The following is a 13,681-nucleotide window of genomic DNA, read 5'->3' as shown; positions in this document are numbered from 1 at the left end:
CTTAGGTCTACAAAGCCTCGAACTATGTCATCTACGTTTCAACCTATGCTTCGTTCATAAGATTATTTACCAAAACGTTCTACCTGTAAATGAATTCTTTAATTTCAACCATAATACTACAAGGGCCATCAATAGATTTAAACTCAGTGTAATTCGCCCTAATCTTAATTGACTTTTGCAATAGAGTAGTAAATGTCTGGAACGCTCTACCTGATCCTGTTGTTAAGTCTCTCTAATCGCCCGTACCTTTTACTGTAAACTGTCTACCCATGGACCTTTCATGTTTCTTAAAGGGTCCCTAAGGGGGCATGCATAAGCGCACCAGCGTGCCTACCATCCCTGTCCTACTGTTCCCAATTATATGTAATCATTCTATGTGTTTATGGCTATGTTTTGCCAATTTATATCCCTTTTTTTTTTGTGCCAAAAAATTTTCATGTGTCCATGTCTGTGTCTACTTTCTTACCTGTTTTCTTATTTGTTGGATAATAGTAGTAGTAGTAGTAGTAGTAAGTGGAAAAAATTATAGAAAATGAGAAAGTGAAGATCTTATGGGACTTTCAAATACAGATGGATCATCACTTGGAACACAACACCCCAGATATCAGTTGTTGAAAACCAAAACGTACAATTTATTGACATCGCAGTACCAAGAGAAGCCAGAATCAAAGAAAAAGAACTGGAAAAATCATGAAATATCGCGACCTGGCCATCGAAACTACACGGCTATGGATGAAACATGTAACAGTGATACCCATTGTCATTGGGGGAACTTGGTACCATGTCCAAGAATTTTATAAGATACATCAACAAATTGCAGCTTCCAACTGCAATAACACCAGCAGAACTGCAAAAAACTGCGCTACTTGGAACATTGTACATCTTAAGAAGCTACTTGGTTGATACCTAGGACGCTGGCAGCAACCTGTATCAACCATTAGCACCAGTCAATGGTATTTGTGATGCCTTTTTGAATGTTCAGTTGACCGAATTTCATGTTTAATGAATAAAGAAGAAGAAGAAGATGATGATGATGATAATAATAATTTCAAATGAGGAAATATTGCTTTAAGAATCTTCAGGAAGCATAAACCTTGCTAGTGTTGCTTTTGATGTTATTATCAGCCTGAATCAAGCCATTGCAGGAAGAAGATCTCTTTACTGAAAGTTATGGACCATGATCTACCAGGGAGTTGAAGTCTACACAAAGTAGAGTTTCCAGGATTGAGAAATATTGCGCCAGCCTAAAAGTTAGAGTCAGTTCTATTACTTCTCATTCAGTACAATTTCTACCTCATGCAATTACGGTGTAGAAACAGAGATAGGTCATTAGTTTCAAAACCCAGAGGGGGGTGTTCACACTGTGTATTGTTGCTCTACTACTTAAATCTTATTTCTATTTTTCTTACTAAGAATAAAACTTTGAGCAAGACTTTAAACCGCACTAACAATTAAAATTCCATAGGAAAGCCAAAAAAACAGATTAATGCTGGGTGAATAACTTCTAATAAGGAAACCACCATGCCTGTTTGACAGCGTGAATGTCAATAGCCAAGAAACATATACTGTATTATTATAAGATAGCTGCTTTTAAAATATTATTACATGCCCCCTAGACTTCAACCTGGTTTTCTGTGTTGTGCATTGCCAGAATCTGTTTTTACAAGAGTAGAAAAAGAATATAAACAGGGAGAATCAACAACAAAATTAACAAATACCCCGTAGAACAAAAATAGAACAATCATATTATAGAGTCTAATCTTGCAAGAACTTGAAAGAAAAGTTCCTGCTGGTTACGCTATGATTTTGGGGACAGGGGTCATGCAGTAAATGAGACAAAAAACATGTACCATTTCTAAAACTGACCATTGGTGCTTGTTTTAGAACATGTTATCACAGGCTGTGGGGTATTGCCATGGACTTTTGACCTGCTAAATTCATCAGCATTGCTCATTCTTGTTTTCAACTTCCCTTCAGGTCCTTGCTACAGTTATGAAAAACAACACCCACATTAAGAATAAAATAATATTCAGAGTCTGGCAGTGGTTTTCAGACACAAACACACAAGAGAAAATTACAAAGGGATTATAATGGAGTAAATTGCAAAAGGATTACAACAAAGTACCTAAGTTTAGTTCCAGCTGTAGGAAACTGAAATATTTATAGAATAGAATAGAATAGAATAGAATAGAATAGAATAGAATAGAATAGAATAGAATAGAATAGAATAGAATAGAATAGAATTTTTATTGGCCAAGTGAGGTTGGACACACAAGGAATTTGTCTTTGGTGCATATGCTCTCAGTGTACATAAAAGAAATGTTCATCAAGAATCATAAAGTACAACACTTAATGATAGTCATAGGGTACAAATAAGCAATCAGGAAACAATATCAATATAAATTGTAAGGATACAAGCAACAAAGTTAAAGTCATACAGTCATAAGTGGAAGGAGATGGATGATGGGAAGGATGAGAAGATTAATAGTAGTGCAGATTTAGCACAAGTAGTTAACCAATAAGTCATTCCATATATTGGGAACTGCAACATTTTTAAAATACAGATTAATAGATTGAATAACAAGAAGAAGAGTTTTTCTTTATTGTCCACACTATGGCTGAAAAGATAACTGGTGCAAAAGACCTGGAGGTTACTAAATTATCTTCCCATGGAATACAAAGTATTTGCTCAGCAACTTTAAAATGTGTGGACTTCAACTCCCAGAATTCCCCAGCCAGCCTTGCTACCTTTCTTAAAGTTGGTAAAATTGAGAAATCACAAGTTAGACCAGTGATTCCCAAACTGTGAGCCGCGGCTCCCCAGGGAGCCGCTGAAAATCGCCATGGGGCGCCATGAATATCTGCGCCCGCTGGGTCCGGCGCTGATGCGCCATTTCTGGGGCGTCTGGTGCGCATGCGCAGTTGCAGGTCGGATTTCCGGGGAGCCGCGGGCGCGTCTGGTGCGCATGCGCAGTTGCAGGTCGGATTTCCGGGGGAGCCGCGGGCGAAAAAGATTGGGAACCTCTGAGTTAGACAAAGATCTATAGCTTGAGGTTGAGTAGGCTGAAACTAAAATATTTCTCCCCACGCTTATTTAGAAACACATTTTTCTGAAAAATGTTTATAATGGTTATTATACTTTAGAGTGAAAGCAAGATTTCTCTGTTGAAAATTGCTCCTTGTATTCCAATACATGTAAACTTATTCCACTCCAAAGGAAACTAGGGCACGGGAAAGTTACGGAATCTGGCCACACCTAACTTTCTTTGTTCTTTAAAGAGGAACAAAAACAAAATTCTGGTTTTTTGCCAGCTTTCTATTCTGTGCTGAAGGGATTTACGGCTTTTTTATTTTTCAAAGGATCCTTCATATCATTTTGTAATATAATTTTTCTGGCTGCAAAGTTTTACAATAGCCTTTTTGTAGACATCAGGGTGTAGGCTTCACTTCCGAATCCAGCCTTTAGACAGGAAGTCTCTTCTGATCTACCACTCAAATACTAACCAGGTTCAGATATCCTTAGTTTTTCATGTTCAGCTGGATATTGCAATCTAGTCGTTCCCAACTCTAGGGGGCGGTGCTCATCTCCATTTGAAAGCCGAAGAGCCAGCGCTGTCTGAAGATGGCTCCGTGGTCATGTGGCCGGCATGACTAAATGCCAAAGGCGCATGGAACGCTGTTATTTTCCCACCAAAGGTGGTCCCTATTTTTCTACTTGCATTTTTTTAGGTGCTTTCGAACTGCTAGGTTGGCAAAAGCTGGGACAAGTAACGGGAGCTCACCCCATTACGCGGCACTAGGGATTCGAACCGTTGAACTGCTGACCTTTCGATTGACAAGCTCAGCGTCTTAGCCACTGAGTCCCTTTATTGCAATCTAGCTTGAACTTAAAAAAAAAAAGTTGAAAAGCATTAAAACTAATAAAATAACAAAAGTTTATTTTGTTATTTAGATTTTCAATTTGGGTGAATTGATTCACCCAATTCCAGGAGTGGAATATGATTATCTTGACATTCCAAAAAAAGTGATGTTATTAGCCATCAAACCTCAAAAACACACTTTTCCCAAATGGTTTCCACAATTTTGGCCACTACTGTAGATTACATGTCACAATAAGCCAGAATTATGGGTTCATGCTACCAAAAATCAGTCTTACCCTCTCAAAAAAGATTTATGAGGATTTGTAATGTAAGGCAAATTATAGTAATGCATCCAATTCTCAAAGCATGTCTTTCTACACGCCCTTCTGTCGGCTAAGATGATTTTAACTTCAGCTGGGATTGGTAAACACAGACACAGCTTACAGAAATATGCTCACTGACCTACCTACCCTGTATTAGTAATGGACTATTTAAAAACAACAACTTTCCTAAATCTGCCACCTGGCATTCTTGTTTATGCTCTCTGTCTTCACCAAACAACAATGACTGTGTGATAAGACTGTGAGCCAGTATTTTGATGTCCTGTACATACCATTTGTGATAGTAATGCGCCGGCCCTGGTAGAATTCTCCCAGGGTGACTGTATTGCCTTGCTTGGTGGCCACAACTCGCACGGTCCTGGAATTGTCTTGACATTCCACATAAGGGTTGTATCCTGGATTGTTTGTTTGTAGCTGGTTGTTGATCTGGCTCTCCTGGCTGCCAGGGTTAAAAGCATCAGCTATGCGGCTTCGGCAGTAAGATTTGTATTTCCACAAGACAATAGGAGGCTGAGTTGCTGAAGTCTGATAGTTGCACTGTAGAGTCACAGGTTGAAACAGGATGGCTACGTTGAAAGGATTTAGCACAGTGACTTGTATTGCAATGGCAGAATCTGTAGATTGGAGCAGATAGAAGAGAACAGTGAGTAAATACAACATCCTTAAATGCTAACGCACTTTCATTCTACAGCATTCCTTCCTTCCAATTATTACGTGATAAGACAGTCAGAGCTGGCTTATCTTCTCAGCACAGTTTCCTTGGGCCTGTCGAGAGCATTATTTCAGGACCATACAAATTTCCAGCCATTATGTTATGTCAATCAGACACAACTTATTTGTCCAATTTATAATTTGTCCATAACTTGTAAAAGTTTGAATGTGCCTAGCCTTCTTCCCTCCTCCCCCCTGGAAGACAGATCAGCCAATAAGCGTGCAGCATTCACATCTCCACAAAATAGCACTTACAGCAATAGCACTTAAACTTATATACTGCTTAATAGTGCTTTTACAGCCCTCTCTAAGCGGTTTACAGAGTCAGCATAATTGCCCCCAACAATCTGGGTCCTCATTTTAGACACCTCGGATAGATGGAAGGTTGAGTCAACCTTGAGCCGGTGAGATTTGAACTGCCGAACTGCAGGTAGCAGTCAGCTGAAGTAGCCTGCAGTACTGCACTCTAACCATTGTGCCACCTCGGCTCTTAAACACATACCGTATATACTCGAGTATAAGCCGAGTTTTTCAGCACGTTTTTTGTGCTGAAAAACGTCCCCTCGGCTTATACTCGAGTCCCTAGTTTACCCCAGTTTTTTGGGGTAAAATTGGGGACCTCGGCTTATACTCGGATCGGCTTATATTCGAGTATATACGGTAGTTGAGAATTGGGAGGTGTGTACATCAGTTGTCTGCAACCATCTGCAACCTACACTTACCCATCAACCCCTTACAGCACAGAGATACGTTGACCACCTACTCACAGTTACGGACAAGTCTAAATCAAGCTTAAGAAGGACAAAGAGGAAAGGAAGACGACTTCCTTGCTTTTTTATAACACTTCCATGTTCAGAACGAAGTCGCATCTACCATCCTCCCCAGCAATTTGAGATACTATTCATTTATAAGTCCTGAACATAAGTTTCAAGGGATCTAAACTGCAAAGATGCATCTACTGCACAGTATTAAAAAAATCTACTTTCCAGGATGCCCAGCTGGTTGATTCTTAGAAATTCTTCGTTATAAAAGGCACAGTTTAACAACTTGCCAAGATCTTTTTTTCTTTCTTTCTTCCATTCGGACAGGACCCTGCCACTATTCAGAGGTGCCACTTTTTAGCCCCTTCCTACAAAACAGGCAATGGAAAATTCTAGCTTAACAAATGTCAGTCTGGTATTAATTTAATTTAATTTAAGTATGTAAGTCTGGTACATTCTAAGGCAGGGGTCTTCAACCCCCGGGGCGGGACCCCACTACCAGGCCTATTCATAATCAAGCCACACAAGCAGTGGGCCAACACACATACGTGTGCATGTGAAGCTTGACTTCCATGAGTGGTGGTCCGGCAGGTGTGCACAAGCACACGCAGATCCACTTGCCTGAACTGAGCTGTGCACATGTGTGCACCGGCCCGCCACTCGCATAGGTTGAGCTGTGTACACATGCATGATGGCCCACTGCTTGCATGGCCCGGTTCCCCTCTCCCCTTACCCCGTCCACTGGGCCACTAAGCAGCAACGGTTGGGGACCACTGTTCTAAGGCCAAGTGTGAAAAGTACAATGCCAATATTACTTTTTGCCTTCCAGAGCCCTACCAAGAACAGAAAGAATCAAGTCTTTGGGTCCCTTATTTCTTTTTTTTCAGATGGCTGGAGTTTTTAAACAGAGAAATACTGGTAAGCAATACTTTTTATGGCGTATATCTCACTGTTCAAAACTCCTGAAACTTTCTCCGTCATTCAGACAAAACCTGGTTCAACCCTTAAGCTAAAAGATGGTACACCCCCTGCATCTTCTGTGAATACTCAGACATTGCATAAAATTCAGGGTTTTCAATAAAATATATACACTACAGAGAGATATAAGTGATTAATTACAACGTTCACACAACAGTTTATTTTCACACTCAAATAAATTCTATGATGGTTGAACAGTTAAATCATAAACTAGTTTCTTTGGATTTGGTTTGGTGGCTGGTATGAACCCAACAAAAATCAAAACAATGTCACAAAAGAGGGGCTGCAATAAACTCTCCAAATATATCAATATTCACTGAAAACACTTGGAAGGTTATATTTATTTGGTGCCTAAAAAGACAGACAGTCACACCTCCATTACTCTTTGGGGAACAGCATTCAAAAGATCAAAAGCCTCTTGAAAGAGCTCTGTTTATATTTACCAGCCAACTGCAAGGCATTTATCACCTTGGAAAAATAATGGCAAGTTTTATTTTTACATTTGGGGTTTTTATTTTTCTCAACTGTTCAAAAAATAAAAGCCTTTTCACTTTTCTACTTTTCGAGTTTTGTTCTGACAAAGCAAGTCTATTTCATGCGTATCTCGTGTTCATACTCTTCCCCACTCGTTTTATTTGTGTTTGAGGTTTCATTCCAACCTGAAAAGGGGCTGGCACTAAGATCAGTTTCCTCCCACAAAAGACCTGCAGTTTCGATGTGTGTATGTGTGTGACAACCCCAGCTCCAGTCTGGATCAGTCATCAGGCTTCCAGGAAGAAAAGTCTGATAAGGCACACCTACGGGTTTCAAACAAACACACAATAGATCTTGCCACAGAAACCAAAACTTCCTTGATTCTTCCTGAAACACTCCCCCCTTTTCAGGGGGATTAAAGGTTAGGAGCTGGCTAACTCTTCCCTTCTATGGGTTGTATGTTTTATCTTGCAGGAAAATGATAATATGCCAAACACCACATACCCGGCCATGTGTTGATCACAACATGGGATGTAAAAAAACAACCTGACCAAGGAAATTATTTTGGCTTCAAATCTTGCATTTCAAATGCTTTTAAGGTTCTTCTTCTTGTTGTTGCTAGTTGCGAAGTCGTGTCTGACCCATCGCGACCCCATAGACAACATTCTAAGAAAAAACTGATGAGGCTCCGCCTCCCTGGTGACGTTCCCCAGCTTTTTTCAACTCAGCCTCAGCTATGGTCGATTAATTTTTATCTCCAGAGCTTTAGAGTTGAATTATATTATTTCCTGGATATCTTTTTCTGATTTTGGATTTTGGTTCTCATTCCGTTTTGCCATTTGGGGACTGGGGCTCCCTCGCTCATCATCCGAGGGTGCGTACCTTTCTGCGTGGGGCTTCTAATCTTCGCCCTCCTATGCTGCACCGTTATCCAACTTGGGACCTTGCTAAGGTTTTGCAGGCATTGACCAAGGCCCCGTTTGAACCATTGAAGGAAGCCAGTCTCCGACTTCTATCATGTAAGGTTGTTTTCCTTGTGGCCATCACGTCTGCCCGACGGATATCAGAGTTGGCGGCTTTACCGGTGAGGAAGGACCTGTGTATCTTTCACTCCAACAGGGTGGTCCTACGGTTGGACCCTGCCTTTCTACCAAAAGTCAACTCCTCGTTTCACCGAGCACAGGAGTTGGTCCTGCCGGACTTCTGTCCAAGGCCTCACCATGCCTTGGAGCAGACCTGGCATATGTTGGATGTTAGGCGGGCCCTCCGTATTTATATCTCACGGACCTCTTCATTTTGGAAGACTGAATCCCTGTTTGTTTCCTATCAACCGTCAACTCTCGGCCACAGGGTGACATCGTCCACAGTGGGTCATTGGCTTAGGTCATGTATAGCACGTGCTTACGAACTTCAAGCTCTTCCGGTGCCTCAGGGGATAACGGCCCATTCTACTCGCAGTGCAGCTACAACGGCAGCGTGGGCTACCCAGGCTTCGGTTGAGATTTGTAGGGCAGCTACATGGACTTCTCCATCTCCTTTCATACGTCACTATAGACTGGATGCGTATGCCTCGGCAGAGGCTGCCTTTGGGCGGAGGGTCTTGCAGAAGGTCCACGAAGAGTCAGGGTCATCGGCCCAGACCAGTTCCCGCCCGTAGTGCTCATCAGTCTTTGGTATATCCCCAAATGGCGCCTCCCATCGCCACACTATGGAGAAGGGACGTTGGTCTTACTGTGATACGTCCTTTCTCATAGGGGCGATGGGAGGCGCCAGTCCCACCCTGTTTCGGTCAGGTCCAACTCCCGTGGGGGTGTGGGGGTGTTTCCTGTTTTTCTAATTTCAGCTGGATCGCTTCGGCTTCGTTGTCAAATGCTGGGGAACGTCACCAGGGAGGCGGAGCCTCAGCAGTTTTTTCTTTCAACTCAGAGACCATAGAGCTAGAGACTGGAATAACCCAAATGGCGCCTCCCATCGCTCCTATGAGAAAGGACGTATCACGGTAAGACCAACGTCCCTTCTCTACCATCCTCTGGAGTCCATTTAAGTTCACGCTGACTGCTTCAGTGACTCCATCCAACCACGTCGTTCTCTGCCATCCCCTTCTCCTTTTGCCCTCAATCATCCCCAGCATTAGGCTCTTCTACAGTGAGTCCTTCCTTCTCATTACATGGCCAGAGTATTTCAGTTTCATCTTCAGGATCTGGCCTTCTAAAGAGCAGTCAGGCTTGATTTTCTCTAGGACTGACTTGTTTGTTCGCCTTGCAGTCCAAGGGACTCACAGGAGTCTTCTCCAGCCCCATAGTTCAAAGGCCTCAATTCTTTGACCCTCAGCTTTCCTTATGGTCCAACTTTCACAACCATTAACTTTCTTAAGGTTCTTACTGTAGAGCTACTCGAATAAACTCTTACGGTAGCCTCAGACTTGTGCAAATACTCAAAATGCTGGATATTGCAGGGAAGCTGTATTTCTAGCTCTAGCTGGAGAACCTCAAAGCTATACTTTCTTGTCCCTACACGAGTTTGTAAACATTTAATTTTCCATCATTGGTACAAGCGTGCACAAGAGAAAAAGCCATGGCTTCTTCAAACCACTCCATTTCCTTCCCTTGGAGGGTCTGCTCTTTGTTCCTTCTAGCAGGCAAGACAAAGGCAAATGACGAACAGGAAAAGCAAAATTGGGGGGTGGGATATTTTCCTCCTTTCTTTGGGCTATGAGCCAGGTTGTCAGCATTCCAGAAACCGCCCCCCCCTCTCCAAGTAAAAACTCCAAAGCAAGCATCTTTCAAAGTTCTATTTACTAGGATAGGTAAACTGGCACATCTGGGAAAACCCGAATCTGAGAGGTCCAGGTTTTCCCTTAGTAAATCAAAACCCTCAAACCATCCCGACTTCTCAGTCGATCACATGCTCCAAGCGCCAACCGTCCCATCTAGAGACAGCACTCTGACCACTCCTTAATAGTATATGTTAAAAAACCTTGAAGGACATTTTCCCTGTGAAAAGGAAGCCAACTAGCTAGCTTCAGTTGGAAAAGAAGGGCTCGGGGAAGAGTGGAAAGAAAACATTTTATCACCAGTAGCAGCCAGTATGGTTGATTATAGTGATTAAGGGGCTGAAGAAACCGAGACTGAAGTCCACTCTCAACTACAGAAATCCACTGTGTGTCTTTGGACCGGTCACTGTCCTTCAGCCCAACATACTTTTGCAGAGTTGTTGTTAAGAGATAAATTGGAGGAAGCACTATATATGCTTCTGGTGGAAAGGAGGGTTATCAATCTAACAAAAATTTTTAAAAAACCCCACAATGAAGGTGTGAATGTGCAAATGGATTCACAAAAACACCAACTGCAGACCCAGGTCTCCCCCACCAAGCCCATTATTGCCTTTGTACGACTGCACCATCACAACATCACAACGCCCACAAGAACAATTCACTACACCTACGTTCCCTTAGCACACGTCCATGAACAATCTCGATAACTGCATTTGCACATCGTGCGATCCTTCATCGCTTTTTAACGAAGTTCATTTTAAATGCGCTTCGCAGACTCGATTTTTTTTTTTAAAAAGCCCTCTTTTTGTGTACATGTAGTCCTTGACTTACGACCACAATGGAACCCCAAATTTCTGCTGCTGAGTGAGATATTTGTTAAGTGGGTTTTGCCCCATTTTACGACTTTGCTTGCCGCAGATGTGACATGAATCAGTGGAGTCGATAACTTAGTATATACTGAGAACATATGCACCAAGACAAATTCCTTGTGTGTCCAATCACACTTGGCCAATAAAAAATTCTATTCTATTCTATTCTATTCTATTCTATTCTATTCTACCTAGACGTTAATTGAATCTGGCTACCCTGGTTGAGTTTGCTCGTCAGAAAGTCCCAAAAAGTGATCAAGTGACCCTCCCCCCGGGACGCCGTTAACGGTCATAAATATAAATGCCGGAATACTGAATTTCAATCACATGATCGTGGGGAAGTGCCTCAAAGGTCAGTGACTCTGAAAAGTAGCCATAAGCTACTTTTTTTCCCCCAGTGCCATTTGTAACTTCGAATCGGACGGTCACTAAATGGACTGTTGTATACAACAACCCCCTCGATCAGAAAGGTCGGCAGTTCAACGGTTCGAATCCCTAGTACAGGTCTCCCGCGTGAGCAGGGGGTTGGAATAGATCAGGGGTCACCAACCTTTCGTACCTCAGGGACCACTAAATTCATAATTTTAAATCCCAAGGATCACTAATATGATATTTTTTTAAAAAAAAAAAGATAAATAGTATTTAGTGTAGTATAAAAAATGCAAATAATTTTTCTGCGGACCACCAAAATTTTCTCGCGGACCACCAGTGGTCCACGGACCATTGGTTGGTGACCACTGGACTAGATGACCTCCAAGGACCCTTCCAACAGTAACAGTCTGTTAACTGTTTAGCTCTAGAAAGCGGGTTCATTCAGAAAACCCCTCCCTCCATTCAGCAGGTTGCAGGAGCCGCAGTCAACAGGTGCGGAATCCGTTTTGTCCAGAAAAAAAAGCGCTGTTTCCTGCGACTTTCCAGAAAATCGGGGATCTGAATAAGATTTCACCGCCGCCATGAATAGAAGCACCGACTCTTTCGGGTTCCCCCCCCCGCCCCCCACGGCGAAGTCCGCGCGGGAGAAGCAGCAGCGGGGAAAGGCGATTGGCGGAGAGCGCTTGGCCGTCGCCCAATCAGCTCTCGAGTCTCCCCCTTCCCCTGCGCCCAAAAGGGGTCCCCGAGGAGTCTCCCCCTCAGAGGCGGGCGGAGGGGCAAAGAGGGAGGTGGGGGCGTCACGTCGTCCGGGGGGGGGTCGAGCGGGAAACCCACTTCCCAATTCCTCTCAGTCGCTCACCTAAAATCCAGGCGGTGGCCAAGAACCACCACAGGGGCAGCGCGGCGGCCGCTCGACGCGTCCTCCGGGTCTCCATTTCCCAACCTTTTGTACGGACTTCGAGCCCGGGAAAGAGGGAAAAGGAGGAAGGCTGGGATATTTAAAAAAAAAATCGCTCCCAGGCTCTCGTTCGTTTCCAAAGCCCCGCTTCCCCCTCGGAGCTCTTGGGTGAGAGACTCCGCTCCTCCTGCCGATGCGTCTCGGTCCTCGCGCGCCACAGGTGCTGCTTGCCCCTCGCAAGAGGCAACCTCGCCCAAGGAGCGGAAACTACCAACTCCTTCAGGGAAGCGGGGAGCCTCCCGCCGAGGCTTCCTCACGGGGAAGGAGGGGTTTTTTTTGTTTGTTTTTAATAGCGGAAACCGACTCACTCGTTTCTTAACCTCGGCTTCGCTTTTTAATTATTCGCTGGATAATGAAGAGGGGGGGAAGGGATAAGAACGAAGGTCAGACTTCGGGTTTTTCCTTTCTTCCTCCCCCCCCCTTCGGGACGATGGTTAAGCCTCAAGGCGTCGTCCTTAGAATGTATTGAGAAGGAGCCAAACTATTTTGGGAAAAAAAGGGGGGGTGGAGAGAGTGAAAGGAAACTTTGCGAAGTGCCTCTCTCTCTCTCTCTCTCTCTTGCTCCCCTTCCCAAGGAAAAGTGAACTCGCCCAGGTACTGCCCGAGAGGGAGGAAAAAACACAACTTTCAAGTACCAGGAAAGGTGAAAGTTTACGAACTTTGATTTAAATTTAAAAAAAAAAAACCTGTTGGTCCGGGCGTCTACAGTAGTGGCTAAAATTGTGGGAACCTTTTGGGGAAAGTGTATTTTTGAGGTTTGATGGCTAATAACACCACTTTTTTTTCTTTTTGGAGTTTCAAGATAATCCTATTCCCACTGCTGGAATGGCCTGGGAATAGCCCAGATTTTAACCCAATTGAAAATCAATGGAGCCGATTGAAGAAACTTGTTAGTCAGAAGCGACCCAGCAATAAAACCCAGTGAATAGAAGCCATCATTCAATCTTGGTTTCACATTATAACAGCTGCAGAACTCAAAGACTTGCTTCACTCCATGGGAAGATGTTGTAAGGGTGTCATTCTTGCTAAAGGTTACCCAACTAAGTATTAACTGACATGGGGATAATTTTTGTATATCTCATTTTTTCTATTGTTATACTTTTTGTGTATCTCGTTTTTTCTGTTTCAGTTTTCTTCTTTATACTTTATTTATTTTTATTTATTTATTTATTTTGTCAAACACAACAATCTATATAAGTATAAGCATGAAATAACCACACAAATTGAATACAACCAAAGGGAACGTTAGGACAGGAACGGTAGGCACGCTGGTACTCTTATGCACGCCCCTTACTATAACTGCTATTCTAATAGCAAATCCTTCATAAACATTATTGCACTACATTCTTGCTTAAATTATCTTTCCATTGATAGATAATTTTATGGCACTACTCCAAAAAAAAAAGTGGTGTTATTAGCCAGTTTTAGAAAATACACTTTTCCCAAAAGGTTTCCACAATTTTGGCCACTACTGTATGTTACTGATAACTTTTAACAGAGGCTGGAATATAAATCGTGGAAAAGCTGAAAACATTTCTGCTGGTTATTTATTCATTGTTATTACTGTTATGTTTCCTATTACCT

General features: G+C 42.8%; 1 protein-coding gene across 4 annotated transcripts in view; it reads right to left on the bottom strand.

Moving 5' to 3' along the window:
- The window catches only part of LSR (lipolysis stimulated lipoprotein receptor), a 35,280-nt gene extending 22,767 nt beyond the window's left edge, over window positions 1-12,513 (bottom strand). The window contains exons 1-2 of one of the 4 annotated variants that reach the window (XM_058195893.1): window positions 11,999-12,513; window positions 4,474-4,815 (exon numbers count right to left, since the gene is read on the bottom strand). In XM_058195893.1, the coding sequence (XP_058051876.1) occupies window positions 4,474-4,815; window positions 11,999-12,074 (418 nt within the window). In that variant the 5' untranslated portion in view covers window positions 12,075-12,513. The remainder of the gene's footprint in view (window positions 1-4,473; window positions 4,816-11,998) is intronic. The other 3 variants (XM_058195891.1, XM_058195894.1, XM_058195892.1) reach the window with 3 other exon arrangements.
- Window positions 12,514-13,681: the final 1,168 nt, after the last annotated feature.

The sequence above is a fragment of the Ahaetulla prasina genome, chromosome 10 (genome assembly GCF_028640845.1).
Source record: "Ahaetulla prasina isolate Xishuangbanna chromosome 10, ASM2864084v1, whole genome shotgun sequence".
In the NCBI taxonomy this organism is placed as follows: Eukaryota; Metazoa; Chordata; class Lepidosauria; order Squamata; family Colubridae; genus Ahaetulla; species Ahaetulla prasina.
Note: the sequence above shows the minus strand (reverse complement) of the source record. Positions and strands in the feature narration are given on the sequence as shown.